We start from the raw sequence: 19,356 nt of genomic DNA, 5'->3' as shown, positions 1-19,356 counted from the left end.
GACTTTTAAAAAAAAAACATGTTATTAGTTCTGCAGAATGTCTGAGTTGGACATTTGACATGGTCCCAGACAGTCCTACCTACGCCTCCACGTATACTCACACACATATGAAATACCAATTAGCTTGCTAAAGCTAAGTAATCTAGGTTTTCTTTGACTTTTGTGTCAGAAATGGTTGTGAAGTAGAGTAATATCATTAAGTTTACAGTTAAAACACATTGAAGTGTGCAGTGTATCTTTAAATTTGTTCCTGTGATTTAAAAAGTCCAAGAAAGCATGAGCAACCACAGACATTTATACATATAGTTAATGTAAATGTTACATTAACTATATGTATAAATGTCTTTGCTTATAGACTACACTACAGTGAGACCTGATGCAGCACTGCACCATAACTGCTTCATAACTACATCATCATGACGGCCACTTGCTCGCTGTAAATGTTTTGGAAACGTCCCTGCTGAGTTCTCACTCTGACATTTTTTAAAAAACATTTTACTAGTTAAAAGTTCTGCAGAATGTCTGAGTTGGACATTTGACATGGTCCCAGACAGTCCCTTTGGAAGACGTCTGGACTGGTGTGTTTGTAGCAGTGACAGTGGGAGAGGCATGATGTGGCAGCTTCAGCTCTGGGCAGACAACCAGACCAAAGTAGTGCCCGATGTGACAAAGTAGTGCCCGACAGACAGTGAGACAGAATGATTACAAAAAAAACCCCAGCTTCCTTCCTATGGTAAATCGTAGGCCAGAGGTGGCGGAAATACGTCAGTTCTGTGGGTTTCTCCGAAGCTTGACTGACTGTGTCTCTTAATTTCGGAAGAAGGGGAATGAGAGAGAGAGAGGAGTGGGGGGGAGAGAGAGGAGATTTTAATCACTCCTGTCGCTTTAAGGACACTTATCAAAGCCTTATTATGCGAATAGAAAATACCGCTGAGCAACTGAGCAACTGAGCAGCCAGGGGACGGACCGGAGTGGATTTACAGGAGGGGAGAGAAACTCCACATGATCCGAGCTGGAATAGACCGCTTCATCGCCGCATGGAGTTGGATCACCACACCGGATGGCTGTCTCACTCGGACGCCTCGGATCATTTAGGGGGAATATCGTGCGTTAAGTAGCTCTCAGACTTGGGATCCTCTTTGCCCCTGAAGCGCAGCAGAGAGAGAGGGAGCATGGCTTAAAAAAACACAAACTCAACGGGCATTCTGGATTATTCTCATTCTTCTTCCACTCATCCGACGGCCGCGATCGTTGCCGTGCCGTGCTGTGTGTGTGTGTGTGTTCAACCAGGCGGGTTTTTGTTGTGGTTCCGGACGGATAGTCTAGTCTAGTCTCTCTCTCTCCGTGGAGGTTTTGACAGCCCTGGATCATGGGCTGCTGGGAAACAACAAGGGGCAGCAGCAGCAGCAGCAGCGACATGGTTCCTCCGCCGAGCTGTCTGCGCTATGCAGCGAGCTGAGGCTCCCGACGCAGCCCGATCCCTGGTGCCGATGCCACAAAAGTTACGAAGCGAGTGGAATGCGTGGATTTCCTCCCGTTGTGTCGTTCTGCACCTGCACCTGAAATCTCGCGTCGACACGCCGCCGATTCGTGACCAAAAAAAAACCACGCGTGGATCCGCGTCGCTTTTTGCTCCGTGGGGGTCTCGCCTCCTGCGGGATACTTGAACATTTTTGCTTATTGTAATAATGGAGATCGGGGAGGTTTTATAGTCAAGGTCATTGAGTGTTTGTAAAGGCTTTCTATTTGCCTTGTTATTGACACACACGCACGCACGCAGGCACACGCAGCGCTGCGTTCACGGTTACACAGCGCAGTCGGTCCCGGTGTGTGTGTGTTGTGTGTTGTGTTGTTATTACACGGTAATAACAGCGGGGCGTTCAGGAGCCAGCACCTCCGGTCTGTGGAGTTACATTTCTATTTTCGGGTTTTTTTTTTTTTTTGTTTGGACCCCGCGAGCTTCCCTCCCTCTCTCCCTCCCTCCCTCCCTCCCCTCCAGCGACCATGGACGCCAAGCTGAAGCCGGGTCGGAGATGTCGCCCCAAGAAGCGGGAGCGGGTGCGGAGGTTGCGGGAGGTTGCGGGGAGCCCCAACCCCAACTCCTCCTGCTCCGACCGGGAGGAGGCACGCAGCCCGGGGGGGGGGGCACACACCGCCGCCGCCTGCCTGCCCGGGAAACAGGCGCCGCGCCCCGCAGCCGCCGCCAGAGCCCCGCGCCCCCCCCGCAGGAAGAGACGGGAGTCCAGCTCGCAGGAGGAGGACATCATTGATGGATTTGCTATCGCCGGCTTCATCAGTCTGGATCGTCTGGAGGTAAGAGGCTGGATCGTTACCTGTATGCGTGCGTGTGAGTGAGTGAGTGAGTGAGTGAGTGAGTGAGTGTGTGTGAGGGGCGTGCACGCGTTGCATTCCTCATCAGTGGAGTGAGGGGCTGTCACAAGCTGGAGGGGGGTCCTTGAACGCCCCCCTTCCCCTTCAACACCAGGAGAACCAGTCTAATTTGTCTCTAATTCACCTGAGATGACACCAATTACAGTCTGGATAGGGAGAATGTTGACTCTTGTACTCATGTGTAGATTCCTAGAGGTCCACCCCCCCCCCCTCAAGGTGTCCCAGATCAGTCCAAGGTGTGATTGTCCTCATGTGAAGCTGCTGCAGGTCAACGTGTCCTCCAGGGTCAGCCAGGTCCTCCTCATGAAAGTGGTCGACAGCCATCGATGAACCCAACTCTGTCCAGCACGAGTTTGAAGGCATCGTGAATTAGATGTGAATCATTGGCAGCACATTGATGGCTGAGGAGGATAAAGAATCCCCTACCACCACCTCAAGGTGTCCCAGATCAGTCCATGGTGTGATTGTCCTCATAGGAACCCCCTGACAGCTACTACAGGTCAACGTGTCCTCCAGGGTCAAGCCAGGTCCTCCACATGAAAGTGGTTGACAGCCATCGATGAACCCAACTCGGTCCAGCACGAGTTTGAAGGCATCGTGAATTAGATGTGAATCATTGGCAGCACATTGATGGCTGAGGAAGATAAAGACCCCCTACCACTACCTCAAGGTGTCCCAGATCAGTCCAGGGTGTGATTGTCCTCATATGAAACCTCCAGACAGCTGCTGCAGGTCAACGTGTCCCCCAGGGTCAGCCAGGTCCTCCTCATGAAAGTGGTTGACAGCCATTGATGAACCCAACTCTGTACAGCTCGAGTTTGAAGGCATCGTGAATTACATGTGAATCATTGGCAGCACATTGATGGCTGAAGGAGGATAAAGAAGTGTGGATCTGTCAGGAACAGCCCCTGCCTTGTGTTGTTATTTAATGTTCTGATTTACTACGAGTTGTCACAGCGCTCTTGACATTTTTGCTCTTTGATAAACAGCCTTTTTGCAGCACATATGAAGACCACAGCCGGAGATTGTCCTGGTCAGATGCTCTCACAGCCACAGGAACATTTCAGGAACATTCAGACATGGCGTATAAATTCCACTAGAAAATCGACACAAGCATCGTCCTTTTTCATGAAAAGCTCTCAAATCTCCTTAAATTTCCAAGTTGGCATCTTCGTCCATGTGTATGGCACCTTTTTATTTCCTTCAAAATGTTATTGATATATCATTTTATATAATAATTATTATATATATATATATATATTTTTCATAAATGGGTCTGTTGTCGGTTAGAAACATCATCATGACGGCCAATTGCTCGCTGTAAATGTTTTGGAAATGTCCCTGCTGAGTTCTCACTCTGACTTTTTTAAAAAACATTTTATTAGTTAAAAGTTTTGCAGAATGTCTGAGTTGGACATTTGACATGGTCCCAGACATTCCCTTTGGAAAACGGCATCGTGAATTAGATGTGAATCATTGGCAGCACATTGATGGCTGAAGGAGGATAAAGAAGTGTGGCTCTGTCAGGAACAGCCCCTGCCTTGTGTTGTTTTTTAATGTTCTGATTCACTACGAGTTGTCACAGCGCTCTTGACATTTTTGCTCTTTGATAAACAGCCTTTTTGCAGCACATATGAAGACCACAGCCGGAGATTGTCCTGGTCTGATGCTCTCACAACCACAGGAACATTTCAGGAACACTCAGACATGGCGTATAAATTCCACTAGAAAATCGACACAAGCATCGTCCTTTTTCATGAAAAGCTCTCAAATCTCCTTAAATTTCCAAGTTGGCATCTTCGTCCATGTGTATGGCACCTTTTTATCTCCTTTAAAATGTTATTGATATATCATTTTATATAATAATTATTATGTATATATATATATTTTTCATAAATGGGTCTGTTGTCGGTTAGAAACATCATCATGACGTCCACTTGCTCGCTGTAAATGTTTTGGAAATGTCCCTGCTGAGTTCTCACTCTGACTTTTTTTTAAAACATTTTATTAGTTAAAAGTTCCGCAGAATGTCAGAGTTGGACATTTGACATGGTCCCAGACAGTCCCTTTGGAAAACGGCATCGTGAATTAGATGTGAATCATTGGCAGCACATTGATGGCTGAAGGAAGATAAAGAAGTGTGGCTCTGTCAGGAACAGCCCCTGCCTTGTGTTGTTTTTTAATGTTCTGATTCACTACGAGTTGTCACAGCGCTCTTAAAATTTTTTGCTCTTTGATAAACAGCCTTTTTGCAGCACATATGAAGACCACAGCCGGAGATTGTCCTGGTCAGATGCTCTCACAGCCACAGGAACATTTCAGGAACATTCAGACATGGCGTATAAATTCCACTAGAAAATCGACACAAGCATCGTCCTTTTTTATGAAAAGCTCTCAAATCTCCTTAAATTTCCAAGTTGGCATCTTCGTCCATGTGTATGGCACCTTTTTATCTCCTTTAAAATGTTATTGATATATCATTTTATATAATAATTATTATCTATGTTTATATTTTTCATAAATGGGTCTGTTGTCGGTTAGAAACATCATCATGACGTCCACTTGCTCGCTGTAAATGTTTTGGAAATGTCCCTGCTGAGTTCTCACTCTGACTTTTTTTTAAAACATTTTATTAGTTAAAAGTTCCGCAGAATGTCAGAGTTGGACATTTGACATGGTCCCAGACAGTCCCTTTGGAAAACGGCATCGTGAATTAGATGTGAATCATTGGCAGCACATTGATGGCTGAAGGAAGATAAAGAAGTGTGGCTCTGTCAGGAACAGCCCCTGCCTTGTGTTGTTTTTTAATGTTCTGATTCACTACGAGTTGTCACAGCGCTCTTAAAATTTTTTGCTCTTTGATAAACAGCCTTTTTGCAGCACATATGAAGACCACAGCCGGAGATTGTCCTGGTCAGATGCTCTCACAGCCACAGGAACATTTCAGGAACATTCAGACATGGCGTATAAATTCCACTAGAAAATCGACACAAGCATCGTCCTTTTTTATGAAAAGCTCTCAAATCTCCTTAAATTTCCAAGTTGGCATCTTCGTCCATGTGTATGGCACCTTTTTATCTCCTTTAAAATGTTATTGATATATCATTTTATATAATAATTATTATCTATGTTTATATTTTTCATAAATGGGTCTGTTGTCGGTTAGAAACATCATCATGACGTCCACTTGCTCGCTGTAAATGTTTTGGAAATGTCCCTGCTGAGTTCTCACTCTGACTTTTTTTTAAAACATTTTATTAGTTAAAAGTTCTGCAGAATGTCTGAGTTGGACATTTGACATGGTCCCAGACAGTCCCTTTGGAAAACGGCATCGTGAATTAGATGTGAATCATTGGCAGCACATTGATGGCTGAGAGGATGATAAAGAAGTGTGGCTCTGTCAGGAACAGCCCCTGCCCTTGTGTTGTTTTTGAATGTTCTGATTCACTACGAGTTGTCACAGCGCTCTTAACATTTTTGCTCTTTGATAAACAGCCTTTTTGCAGCACTCTTCTCTCTGAAATCCGCCGTGTGCCGATAACTGTTTCTCTCATTACCGCGTGGTGCGTCTGATGTCAGAGGAACGATTTCAGGAAGAAAAGAGCGTTCTCGTGTGACATCCTCTTATCTCTTATCTTGTCACGTTTCCAAAAGACAAATAAACATCGCTCCCTGTGGGATGTTACACTGACAAGACAGGCAGCTCTGTTATTGTTTTGATTCAATGGCTCATTCTGGGAGAGGAAGCTCTGCTGTTGTTTGATTACAAATGACAAGTTTTAATAAACACAGCTCATGTAATAGATGTCCGCTGAGGTCCGAATGTATTTTGAGATGGTGTTCCGTGCCACAGGCCGCCTCATTCCAATGAAAACCACCCATGTAGGCTTAGCAGCAGTATTAATCACTTATCATTGACACTTGCCTCCTACACAGTGCTTAGTGGGTATAATGGTTGGATGCATATATGTGGTATGGAATATAATGTCCACCCTCAAACACAGAATGGAAGATCATCAATTTGCCAACTTCCATCTGTTAAAAGGTTTAACCTGTCCGGGTCATGGGTTGTAAATTATGTTTCTCTTCTACTTAGCTCGGCCCTTCATGGTGCTTAGAGTGGGTGTGAGAGCAGATAGAGGAGGAGAAGGGGGTGAGTTGTCAGGATGATGTGTGCATGAACACTTAGCATTAAGAACCAGAGTAATCCTATTATTATCTCAAGGAACTAAACACTAACTATGTAGCCAAAGTGGATTAAAACTATCACACCTCTCAAAATCCCTACCAGGAAACCATATCTGTATAAAGCTGGACAATTTCCCCCCAGTTGCTACCACAGGAAAGGCTGGAGCAGTGCCTCCCTGAGATAAGCTTGTTACGTGTTATCAAATGTGCATAAAAAGAGTGCGTCCGCTCTGTCCTGGTGATTTGCACGAGTGCAGCATGCTGTGATGTTGAGTGTGTGAGTATTTCTGCCCCTTGTGCTGCTCTTGGCTGCCACTTCTGACAGCTGCTGACTGGGAAAGACTTTGAAGATGTCATAGCAGCAAAGTGCTTCTTATACTGGGATCTTCTCCCAGCTTGCTGGTGTCTCCACTGCTGTCAACACAGTGTCCTGGCCCACTGACTTACAGAAGGTATTTCCCCTATTTGTGGGATGTTGATGCAGTTAGAAGTCATTTTTTGTTTCACGTGTTACTGTTGTCGTCCGGATGGTTGCTGTTGTGCAGGTTGGTTTCTAGAAAATGTTTTTCTTCAGATCCTTTTTTTTTTCTCATATATGTTTATTAGTTTTCCAACAGGTAATATAGCACAAAACAAAACAAAAACAAGACAAACATTTGGCTCACACACATATTCAAATCCATACAGGCAGAAGATTCAGGGGTCACATCCTATACAAGTAAGAAGAAATTAAAAACAGATAAGTAAAATAAAAGTATACAGAAATTAAAGTAAATCGATTAAATGGTAAAACAGAGTCTCTCTTTCGAGGCAGAGCATTCTGAGCTATGATACAAACCCTCTTGTGAGGATGGTGGAAACATTCAGACCAACATATGACAGAAAGGGTTCCCATGTTTTACGAAAGGCATCATCATTGCTATGAAGTTTACATGTCAAATGGTCCAACACAAAGATCCTCTATCTTAATAGAAATTATGCCTCTTTGTGTCTGAGAGGGAAATTAAGTCACACAATTATCCTTATAATTCCTGTTTTGCACCCACCCAGCAGTAATAGTTTTCTTACTCGAGTGCTAAATCCATGTTGAGTGAACACAGAGGAAACTGTGTGCTCTACATAGAGGCTTATGTTTCAAGGCTAGGCAAATGAGGCATGATACGCCTCTATGTGAAATGATACTCGCATGCCAGCTACTTGGTAATTGGTCTGATTTGCATGCAAATGGACTGTGCTTATTAAATGATGTTGGTGGATCTGGTACAATTACATGAAGGGTTGTACACAGGAACAGTTTTTTTGTTGTGCTTTCCCTCTTGATTTCCCAACAAGTGCTGACTGAAATGAACGTGTTGACTTTTCTCTAATCTCAGATACTTGTTTCCTGTAAATGAAAACAATAAACCTACAAAATTTCTGTTAATAAGCTTGAATGCTTGGATGCCTCCTGATCAGTCATGGCTCATGCTTTCACTACTTACTGTATGCTCGAGTGGAACTCGTGACCTATGCTACCTGTGCTAATTGCTCATCAATTATGAGGTGGACACAGCAGCATTTGCCAGGGAATAGCTCTGACCTATTGCGTCATGCTCTGATAAGCTCACACACCCTTGTCGGAGGGAGTGCGTGGTCCTCTTGCCCTCTCTGCAGTGACTGATGGCCGGCATGGTCGCGTTAGGGTGTGAGGTTCTCGTGCTCATTAGCATTCTACCAACGTCAATGCAATGTCCCATCCTCCCTTGGTTCAATGAGCTCACGTGGCCAACAAACCAATATTTATCTCCGTGTTGTTTGGTTTCAATCTCTAATCTAAGACTTTTGCTGTTCTCTACAGGACATCAGGATGATTAGGTTTCATAAAATCCATGTCACCTCTGGGTTGCTGCCACTGCCGTTTGATTGTCCTATTTTAGTCTGTAACTTGTGCACAGCTGCTACAGTCTGTTCATAAGAGCCTGAGGGTTATGGGTTTCTCCCACAGCACTTTGACTCGAAACGCACTCGGCCGCTTGGTGTTGTTGATATTCCAGCTCTGCGCTGATAGGATCTGGCTCCCCTGATGAGGGCTTAGGCTGTACGTTGATCTCGCCCGCTCCCCGGAAACCTGTGTCATTACAGCCGAAAGCAATTTGCACCCTCGGCCACATTTGATTACGCCGTGTTTATGCGCTTTGAATCCCCTGGTTTCTCACAGGAAAGCCGCTTACTTACCTGCTCAAATCGACTGTACAAACACCAGCCGTCCTGTTTCGTCACGGGCGCCTTATCGCGATCAGGAAAAATGCCGGGGATATTTTAGCTAGATTCAAGCACTTCCCCGATCGTGGGCTGTTGAAGGAGAAAAGTGGAGGATTAAATCATCACTTCAGTTGAGAGAATGTTTCAAGTCTTGCTTGTTTCTTCGAGGCGATATATTAAAACTAACTGCAGCACATTTAGATTTAACATTAGAATGATTGGCATTTGGCAGCGCTCCCAGCTGCTGAAAGGTCGATTTCCTAGAGATAGAAGGTTTTCACCTGACAGCAGTGCCACAAAACAATTACCCGCTGTGGTTCAAACCCTGCAGAAGTCTCCCCCTGGGGCATTGAACAAGGAGGCAGATATTAAAATGACACAATTATTCATCTGTCACAGTATTAATAAGATGTTTGATTTGCTCCATTTGCTCTGTGAGTGACGTCGGAGAGGCAAATCCCCTCTTGTTAATCCACAATCCTTCTGTTCATCTGCTTTGACATGAATTTGGATTTGTTTGGCGTTTTCGTTCCGCAGCATGAGTTTCTAAATTCACTGTAATGGGGATTTAGATTTGGTTGATTGAGTGATATTACAACAGTGTTAAGGGCAGGAAGCTAAAAGGTCAGTCAGGCAAATTGGGTTTCACATATTGAAGCTTGTGTGATGAGTTCTAGAGTTTGTCTCTCTTTTTTCTTTTATTTATTTTGCTGAACACATTAGCTTCTTCTCTGCATGGCCCTGGATCCTCAACAGTTTTACACTGCCATCATCATCGGTTGTTGGCCACTGAACAGCTCCTGCAAAGCAATATGAGGAAATTAAGTCCCTTGCCCAAGGGGAGCTTGATGGTGGTTGTTATGGAAGCTGTGAGCTGCTGCTTCACTTTCTCCTCTCGCCATTCGCCAGCTGGTGTGTCGATCTAAGCCAGTTACAAGTTTGTGTCTCGGTATTTCATCAGTGTTCCGATGAAGCCCTAAAAAATGCGCAACCTCGAAGAAAGGTTTATATTTTATTTTCTACACTACCTCCAGCTGAAGTCCCCAAACATTCCTTGGGTTTGCTAATTCTCTCATACGCGTCCTGTGTTGGAGAGTTAATGCTTTCTTGACATGAACAGGTTAGACACAATCTTTGGTAGTTTTGCAAATCCCTTCTTTCCCCCTGTGGTCAGCTGTGTGCTTCTGCTCTGCAAATACAGTATCTGATTTCCAGTTGAGTAACACAGTGCAAACCGATACTGACACTCACAGCCACAGCAGTCGTTGCTGTAGTAAGACGTCTTGCCTCCATGGTGAGGCAGCAGATTTGTTGCAAGGGTTGCAGCAATCAGGCTTTGTGTTTTTCCTCTTTCCCCCGATGGTGATAGTGCTGTGCATCATATGCCGGCGCTGACAAACAACTCCGGCTTTAATTAACAAGGCAGCCCCCCCGAGGCTCTGCTGCTCATTGGCTGACGCATCCCACGGAGAGAGCTTTCTTAATGCCAGTGGGACGTCCCCCGGCCCTGGTTCTCTCTAGCTGTCACACATTGTAGGCGACAGCATGGCTGATAAATGCATGGTCACATTCTAAAAGCTGTCTCTCTCCTACACCGACACCCACACACACACAGTGTTGAACTTCTACTGTTAATCTGTTCGAGCCATTGACCAGTGACCTAAATATATCCATCTGAGGAAGGTGCATGTGTCGTTGAGGTTTGTTCATGTGGACGTGCTCTGCTTTCTCTATTTTAACACTTTCCCTCAGGTAAGGAGGATGACACACAAAGAAAATTAGAGAAAATGCTTTTGTAAAGAGTACTGATTTAGCTGATAAATGAATTGCGTAGTCCATAGATACAAATGTCTATAAAAAGTAGACAATATCTTTGACAATTTCCCGTAGCCCAAGCCTCGAGATCTGGGAGATGGGCTTAGTGCTTGAAATTACACTATAAAACCATTTTCAGACAATGGAACATTTCCAAACCCAATTTTCCGGACGTTTCCCGGCAGTCATGTTTGGATACAGCTTTTCCTTTACAAGAAAACACAGCAGGAGATCGTCTGAGTCAGATGAGTCCACAACAACAGGAAAATGTCCGGAGCATTCAAGTGAGAGGTGGTGCCTGGGTAAAGCGTTCAGGGGGTAGGATAAAAAAATTAAAATTCTGCTGTGGAAATCACACGTTTTTGTTTACAGCACATTAACACCAGCGTCCTTTTATCCTTCCTCTTCATTCTCGTCTTAAGAGTTATTGGCATTGTGATTTAAATGAGTTACTGTGTAATCAAATAAGTCGATTCATAGAGTTTTAATCTGAGAACACATTCGATGCCAGCTTTTGGTACTTGGCAGGTTTCAAAGTCTGTGGCAAGGACACATTTCTGTCAATGCTAAAAACAATAATGAAGTTTTATACCCATGCAGCCTTAGTAGAGACCACACAGAAAAGAGATGTGTCTGTATGTTGTCCTCTTTCAGCCAGCAGCACTAGTTTAGCTTTTTGGAAGGGAGCAGGATGAATGCACGCTGGCCCTACAGAGTTTGCTGTGCTGTCCATTGTGAATATCGAGGTATCACTCTTAACACTGAATGTACCAACACAACAAAACATGCGAGTTAGAGCCTCTTTGTGTTCAGGTATCGTGAACTGTGAGGAACTGCTGAGCAGCACCACATCGCTGACACATATTAAGTGACACACATCAGCATGTGGGTAGCTTGTTGCCGGCGTACGTATATATCCATTTCCTGCTTGTCATCCCAAGCCGTCTTCCATCTTCCTGTCTCAGTGTTTTCATTCCGGTGAATGACAGGATGTAATTACGCTGTGATTAAGATGCTGTCTCTGAGCCTGCGATGGATTAGGAGCTGCACTGTTAGAACGTTCCCCCGCTAATTATCCACTACTCACTTGTCCCCCCCCCCCCCCCACCCCCTCTCCCTTTTTGCCTTTCATAACCCCTTTCCGGTTCCTCAACTGCTTGATGAATGCGTGTTATTAAACAATGTTAACAAAAGACATTTCATTTGAGCACTTTGAAGAAAAAAAGGATTTATTAGCGGATAACTTCACCGTAATCACATTTGATCATTCAGCTGGAGGTATTTTCCAAACCCCTTTTATTTTGTTGAGCATATACGAGCGCACGCAGCCGCTCTGGATGAATGACTTGCAGACGAAAGCTGTGAAGGATTTACAGGAAAAATAATGAAACCTAAATAGAGAGGGCACCCTGTAAGTGGCTCATTAAGTAATGGCTGTTTTTCCTTTCAGTCATGTCCTTTGCTGAGAGGGAGCAAAGAGAAACCTCGGAGAGTCTAGCTTACTGCAACCTTCACATCACTTGAATCCCTTTTCAACAATTTGTTTGCATGCAAGGGCAGGTCATTTTTTCCAGCTCTGCAGTCTCGCTCAGCACAAAGGTGCTTTGACTAGTCTTACTGAGCAGCGTGCGTGTGGGGGGAAGTATTAATAGTCACTTGAACAATGCTCTGCTGCAAACCAAGGAGAACACTTTACAATAAAGTGGTTCGCTTGGTCATGTTACCAAAAGGGAGACAAATTACATTTGTAGATGTTTGAAGTTTAACTATTGTGACAACGACCCCTTTTGAAGACAAAATGTATCTTCACCAGAATCTCCCTTCACCCAGTTGTGTGGGCTGAATCAGAGTTGGTGGCAGGCATTTGATTTTTAGATTTCAACATTATTTTGTGAGGAACTAAGCTACAAAGTGACTAATAAATGTGCATTTGAAGATAATGTCTGGACACAGGGGTATCATTTAAAGAGAGAAATATGTATTTTTTATTTTGATCATTTCCAGAGCTGGTGATTGCGTTTTTCTGATGTTCTCAAAGACAGACACAGAGTCAGTCAGGTGACAAATAATCTTGCGTAAACTGCCTACTGGAGTTCAGCTTGGGCCGTCATTTTCTGTTCAAACTCGGTTGAGCCTGAGTGGAAATTAGCAGAGCCAAACCCAGTAGGCATTCTGTTTTTTGTGTGTTAGAAGCAGACTTTTTTTTCATGGACAACATAGTAGATAGTCCAGATGATAGTCAATGTGACAGAACCAGATCCGAACCCGAATATGATTTCAAGAAATTAGCCTGAGCGTAAAGTGACTTCAAGTAACACAGGTTCAAAGTACTGTCAGTTGCTGAGAAGGGAAGTTTTTCTGATCCTATTTTTAATCCATATGTTCTTACAATTTTGTAAAACTAAACATGTCTAATATACAATAACATATCAATTCATGTATCATTGCGTAGCCCTCAGCAAGTGTAGAGTTCCCAAACTAATGTTTCTGCCTTGATGAATCAGTGACGTCAAAAAACCTGAATGGTCCTGTCTGACTTCCTTCAGGACGATCCTGGCTCAAACACTAGACATATCTGTGGGAATTCACTTACTGAAGTCACATTTCAACATGTTGGAAAACCTCTATATTTTTCCAGATAGAATGAGATAGAAGCCTCAAAACTGAATAACATCCCAAAACAGAGGATAAAGATGCCACAGCCCTACAACTCAGTCTGAAATACAACATTCGGCTGGATCCAAGCTTTGAGTTAGATAATAAAATTCAAGAACTTTATAGACCCAGCGATAAAACTGCGTCATGGTAATGCTGGCAAAAATCAAAAGTCATCAAAACACTGCAGATTACAAATCCGCCTCCAGTCCTTGTGGTCATGTTTTTTTAAGGAGGGCCTCGGTTTCAGAGGCATGACTCACACAGTCGTGACATTGCGCCGAGTCTTGCTGTATGTTTGCTTAATAGATCGCTCTTGGTGCGAAAGCAATTAGCGTTAACAGTTGTCGACATGTTCTTCTTCTACCGACACTCGCTACAAACACCAGCTCTGAGGGGAATACTCTTTATAGACCAAGTGATGCTGACAATAATTGCTCAGTGCTCAGCTCCCTGTGTAAAATAAGATACAGTGATATGTTAGTCCGTAGTTCACCACAGCTCAATGTTTGTCAGCATGATGATTGCATTCGCAGCATTTAGCCTTTTCCATGTGTTTATGTTTGGGTGCGGGTGAAACCAAATAAGGACTGTTGCTTCAGTCTTTTGTGTGATAGCTTTGGCAGCCATGTAACAAACCGTGGCCAAGATAATAGAACTTAGATAAAAGGTTTGTTATGCAATGTGTGTGTTTCTCTTTTTCCCATTGCCACTTCTGCTCCATTCACTGTCTGAATGATATTTGCCTGTCAGCTCAGGGCTGAGCTGCCATGCTCAGTTTTCTCGGCTGAAATGAAACACCTTGTCAGCCGTCCACACTCATGGAATCTGAATCACCGTTTGGCAGGTTGAGCGCATGAGGGGGAGTTTGTCATTTCTGACATAGCAGCTATAGATTTGTCAGAGTATCAGACTGATTATTACCCTCTCTCCCCAATGTATGCATCAGCTGGTCGTGTTTATATGAGATAGGATGTATTTTATGTAGAACATATAATTACATTTTATAGAAAAGAAAAGATAGTTGGATTTATTATCTTGTCACAGCTTTTCCTTGGAGATAGCATTTGTTTTCTTCAAATATATCACAGATGGTTTAAGTGTCATTAATAGTGAAGGATGGTGAAGTGGGAACAAAACCTGCATTCAAACAGATGCATTTTTGTTACTGCAGTAATATTCCACGTATATAAAGTTGCAAAGTGGAGAAACTAAAACATATTTAATAAAACATAGTCTTTTTTTTACGATACAAATTGTTTTGTGGCAAATAGTGAAAGCTGCGGCTTCCTGCTTTGGATCACTGTACTGTGTTTTTTCACTTTCCTGGTCAATAATCAGTGTAAGGGTAACATATGCCAGATCCTAGCGCATCTGTTTCTTTGATGATTTAAGGTACATGTGTTTGTACGTAATAATAGAGAGATAAAAAAAGACAGAAGCTAACTGCAATTGTAAAAGTACTGTTCAGCTTAGAAATCTTATTATGTGCTCTGCTAACAACAGAAACAAGTAGTAGTTTTTCTTCAGCTCTGAATCACACCTCTTACCGGTGCAATGGGCACATTTAGTCACGGAGCATGTTGAACTGCTGGACAAAGTGTGATTACTCAAAGACAAAGTAAATACTGAAAACCTGTATGGCAGCAGCATTATCTGACAGAGTCATGTGTTTGTTGGTGCTTTGATGATGTTCACACAGGGGAGCAAGGGATCCTCCTAACACACATGTGACTGCCAAGACAATGAGAACCATTCAGTTTGGCTACTGCTTATTATCTCTGTCTGGTCTTTGAACTAGATTGTTGTATAGAATGAGCATTGTAGTGTTAATCCTCCTTCACTTTTAGTCTTTCACAGCTACTATTAGGGTCGGCCTCCTTGAGAAATGTACTAAGTAAATATCGAACCTGTAAAGCATCATTTCAAACAGGCCCAATTAGGAAAAGGCAGCTGGAGTTGGGCCATACACTCGGTGTAATGGACAATTATTTTGGGTCTGGGTCTCCTCACAGAGATGAGCTGTTTCCCAAAAGTCAGAGTCGGAATCACTAACCTAAACGCAAGGGATTATGGATAGTCGGTGTTTCCTCTGAAAATATGAAGCTATGTCGTCAGGACAGAGTCACAGGGTGGAATCCTTGCAGTGCAGGACAACTAGAGCATTCTCAACAAGAGAATTTTAACATATGATATGACTGTATTTAAATATTGTTTCAAGATGCACTAAAGAAAACATCCAAATCTATTGCCTATGTCATAATACTTTTATTGTTATAGTGGTATAAACTGTAGAAGAGGCTTTTGGTCTATATGCTGTTTAGAGGCTTGTTGACCCTGCAAAGATTATATTGCAGCAACTAAACCCTTGTGTATGTTTATGCATTTATTTGGCATAATATATATATTTTAAGTGAGTATAAGTGTGGTGTGTGCAAAAAGACCTTCCATAAATCTGGGTATTGGAATTCAGGTCGTTACATTGGTCAAACCTTTGCTCAGGAAGCAGATTTTACACCTCAGTCTCCCCCACAGTTTGTATCATCAGTTTTTAACAGGTTCGACCTGTTGCCGTCGCAGACTCTCCTCACTTCATGAATCTGGGAAAGTAAACGCTGCAGCCTTGTGCTCAGCCGAGTGAAGAGGGGGAAAGTGTTTGAAATATAATGGGATATATAATAAGGTGTGTGTAACATAGCCGCTGCAGTAAAAAACCTGCAAGGGCAAGACAAGCTCTGTCACACCCAGTGAGAGGAGCCTGACAGATCTGCCAAAGGAGAGGATTGTCAGAGTTTGTCTCCTCTACTCTCTGTCTCTGTCTATCTCCTCACTCTGAACTGCCAACCTGTTTTATATACTGCACAGATAGCATGGGCATCCAGTTATGTTTTCTTTTAAATCCACTGTTTCTTTTACCATACATCATAGGCAGTAATGTGCATCTGCTCCTGCAAACAGGGCCACACAGAGAGACTCATTGCAGAGAGACCACTTTGTCAGTGTGTCTGAAACCAGGACATGCACCAAGAGCCAGCAGGGCTTTACCCAATGCATGGAATGAGATCAAAATTACACACACACTTTTGCACAGCTATGCTTGTTAGGTCTCTACATCGACTTCCTTTCACTATGGACAGTTAAACCAAAACGATATCCCCAGGTTACGACCAGTTCATTCTTAAGCCTCACCTTACCCTAACCACAATTCACATCTTAACCTTTACCTTAACCAGGAGCTCAGAAATTATGTCTTGCCTCATTCGTACCGAGCTTTGCTACCAATCAGGTCTCCTGGTCCTGAAAAGGTCCTAAACAGGTTACACACGCACACAAAACACACACATACACACACGCTTGGAGCCCGAGCACAAGGCCAGTTGTTGAGTCAATAAAGAAAACAGGCAGCGTGTGAGAGTGAGGGAACATAAACAGAACTCTGCCAAGCTACTGTTTGCATTCCACATCTCTGGGCTTCATCGCACAGCAGCTGCTTTAGCTCTGTGCGCCACACCACTCACAGCCACTGTGCTATTAGGAATTGACTGTATGGCTTTTAATTAAGGAGTAAATACAACCCAGTCACTGACATGGAGCAGGTTGTTTGATTTCATATTGTGCTGCCGAAGCAACTCACAGTGGAAACACTTGCATGGAATATATAGAGAAACTGTACATTTGTATGAATAATGTATGATTTTGTCAATAGTATGTTAGTACCAACACTAGTGGTAGACTGGATGTATATCTGAGTCCTAAAGGCATTTTCCCACTATTGACGTTTGGGTAGGCATTGACTACAGAGTTTTTGGAGTTGTAATATATTTGATTTTGACAGTGTGTTGGTAATGCGTCCTGCAAATGCATTCATGAAAATAATGATAAGGTGTCAATCATTTTTTAAAACTGATACAGTCAAGGATTTTCCGTGATGGAGACACTTGACTGAGTGCTTTTCTGGGTCAAGCACATTTCAATGTTAATATGAAGCTTGTATCTGGTTTTGTGAATAAGGACAGACCACACTCAACTTAATTTTCATACTATAATTTCTATTTATTCAACTGAGAGGATCTGGCTCCAGAATACATCAGCATGACAGATGCTTGCCAGCACTGAGCGCGGAGCCAGGCCTGAGTATCAGCCAGGTTCACAGAGAGGAGGTTAGCCTGGAGTTGACCCTGATACCTAATCTTTGTTATTGGTCTACATATCATTTAGAGGACTTTGGCACATTCATCAGCTCAATCTCTGTTTTGCCTAGAAATGATCTCTGGTCGCTGATAGATTTTTGTGGCTTGTGTACATTACTTGTCATAGCTTCATATTATCTACAAACAAAATACCAGGCTGTGGAAACTATAGCAAGGTGAATACTACACAGACAGTTATATCTATTATTGTAGAATATATTTTTTATATTGCATTATATTTATGTTTGCCCTATAGTTTTACTCATTTATAACTTTTCCTTATTGTCTATATTTTATCTACCCCCTTTGCTGCTGTAACACGGCAGATTTCCCATTAGTAGGACTGATAAAGGATTATCTTATCTTATCAGCTTTATTCGACCTCAGAGTTGCTGTGAGTGTTATTTTTGTTGCTTGTAAATTGATGCAGGTTTTCTGAAGTCGTACTACGTCCTGAATGACAAAAGCACCAGACAGAGCTACTTTATCAACGAGAGGCAATGAGATGATTTTGATGTAATTCAAAGACATTATATGTAAAGAAGAAGAACTGAAAATTGGTCAATTGCATTAAAAGGGCAATTTTGGAATCCTCTCTCCAATGACATTTTGCAGCAATTTTACAGCTTCTGTGATAGTCTGGAGCTTTTTCAGTATGATGTTAAAGTGATTTCTCAATATTAGTCGCTACAAGTCTCAATTTAATTAACCCCAGATATTCCACCATCCTCCCTCCCCGTGTTTAAAGGCTTTGCTGAGTTTGCAGACTCCTGCTCAGCAGATGTAACTGTCATCACAGTGCAGGAATCTTCAATATAACATAGTAAATCTTCCTGAGTGTAATCTGTACCGGTTTTCCTGAGAGGAAAACAACTTCTGAACTTTGCTATGTTATGGCCCCATGATTCCTTTCAATACATCTGGTGAATGGACATAGGCTGCTGTTCCTTATATCAACCTCTGAAGACAACTACCGTCTCCAACAAAGCACAAGTGTTTAAACTGCAGATGTAGTCTGTTGTGTCAATGTGCCAACGTTTCATTATACTCTCTGAATATAGGTTTCATATATCATTTAGAGGACTTTGGCACATTCATCAGCTCAATCTCTGTTTTGCCTAGAAATTATTTCTGGTCACTGATGGATTTTTGCGGCTTGTGTACATTACTTGTCATAGCTTCATATTATCTACAAACAAAATACCAGGCAAACTATAGCAATGTGAATACCACACAGACTGTTATATATATTATTGTAGAATATTTTTTTGTATTCCCTTTTGTATTGGCTTTAATTGGCTTCATTGTGATGCCATTGTCAATCCAATCAAGTCCTCATCGAAAAGGACACACCCAGCATTAGTCATTGCAAACCCTAGATCTGTTTAACTTAGATGCAACAATAATTATATTTGCAAAAATACACTTGTCTTGGGTGTTTAAGGCCGAAGCTTTGCAACACAATAAGAATAACACCACTTTTTAAGAGTGAACCACACATCCCTCAGATGATTACATTTAGAATTTCTTCCTGCTCGGAGTTCACAGCGGGAAGGCGAGACAAGCTGCGCTGTCTATCTGTCGCGACACGGGAGGCGAGCATCCGTCGGCTCCCCCCAACACAGAGTCAAATGAGATCACAACACTTCACAGCCACTTTGTTATCAGCCTTTAATGAGACACTTTGTGGGAAGGAATGAATACCTTCCCTTTCTTCAAGCTGGCCTTCCCTACGGCTCGCCATTAGTTCTCCTACTGCGCCACCGGTGTGAAGTGAGCGCCGGGCGTACAAATACAGAGAGGGAGGGAGACACAATAAGGGAAGGTAAAGAGTTGGAAAGCAACAGTGTCGTGGGAAGAAAGGAAAGAGCATAAG

General features: G+C 43.0%; 1 protein-coding gene across 1 annotated transcript in view; it reads left to right on the top strand.

Annotated features, from left to right (window-relative positions):
• The first annotated feature begins 2,004 nt into the window (after positions 1 to 2,004).
• The window catches only part of fbrsl1 (fibrosin-like 1), a 343,354-nt gene continuing 326,002 nt past the window's right edge, over positions 2,005 to 19,356 (top strand). Inside the window, exon 1 of the mRNA XM_061071798.1 lies at positions 2,005 to 2,313. Within this exon, the coding sequence (XP_060927781.1) occupies positions 2,005 to 2,313 (309 nt within the window). The remainder of the gene's footprint in view (positions 2,314 to 19,356) is intronic.

Source organism: Limanda limanda, chromosome 5 (assembly GCF_963576545.1).
Source record: "Limanda limanda chromosome 5, fLimLim1.1, whole genome shotgun sequence".
NCBI classification, from domain to species: Eukaryota; Metazoa; Chordata; class Actinopteri; order Pleuronectiformes; family Pleuronectidae; genus Limanda; species Limanda limanda.
This window is presented reverse-complemented; position numbering and strand designations above follow the sequence as displayed.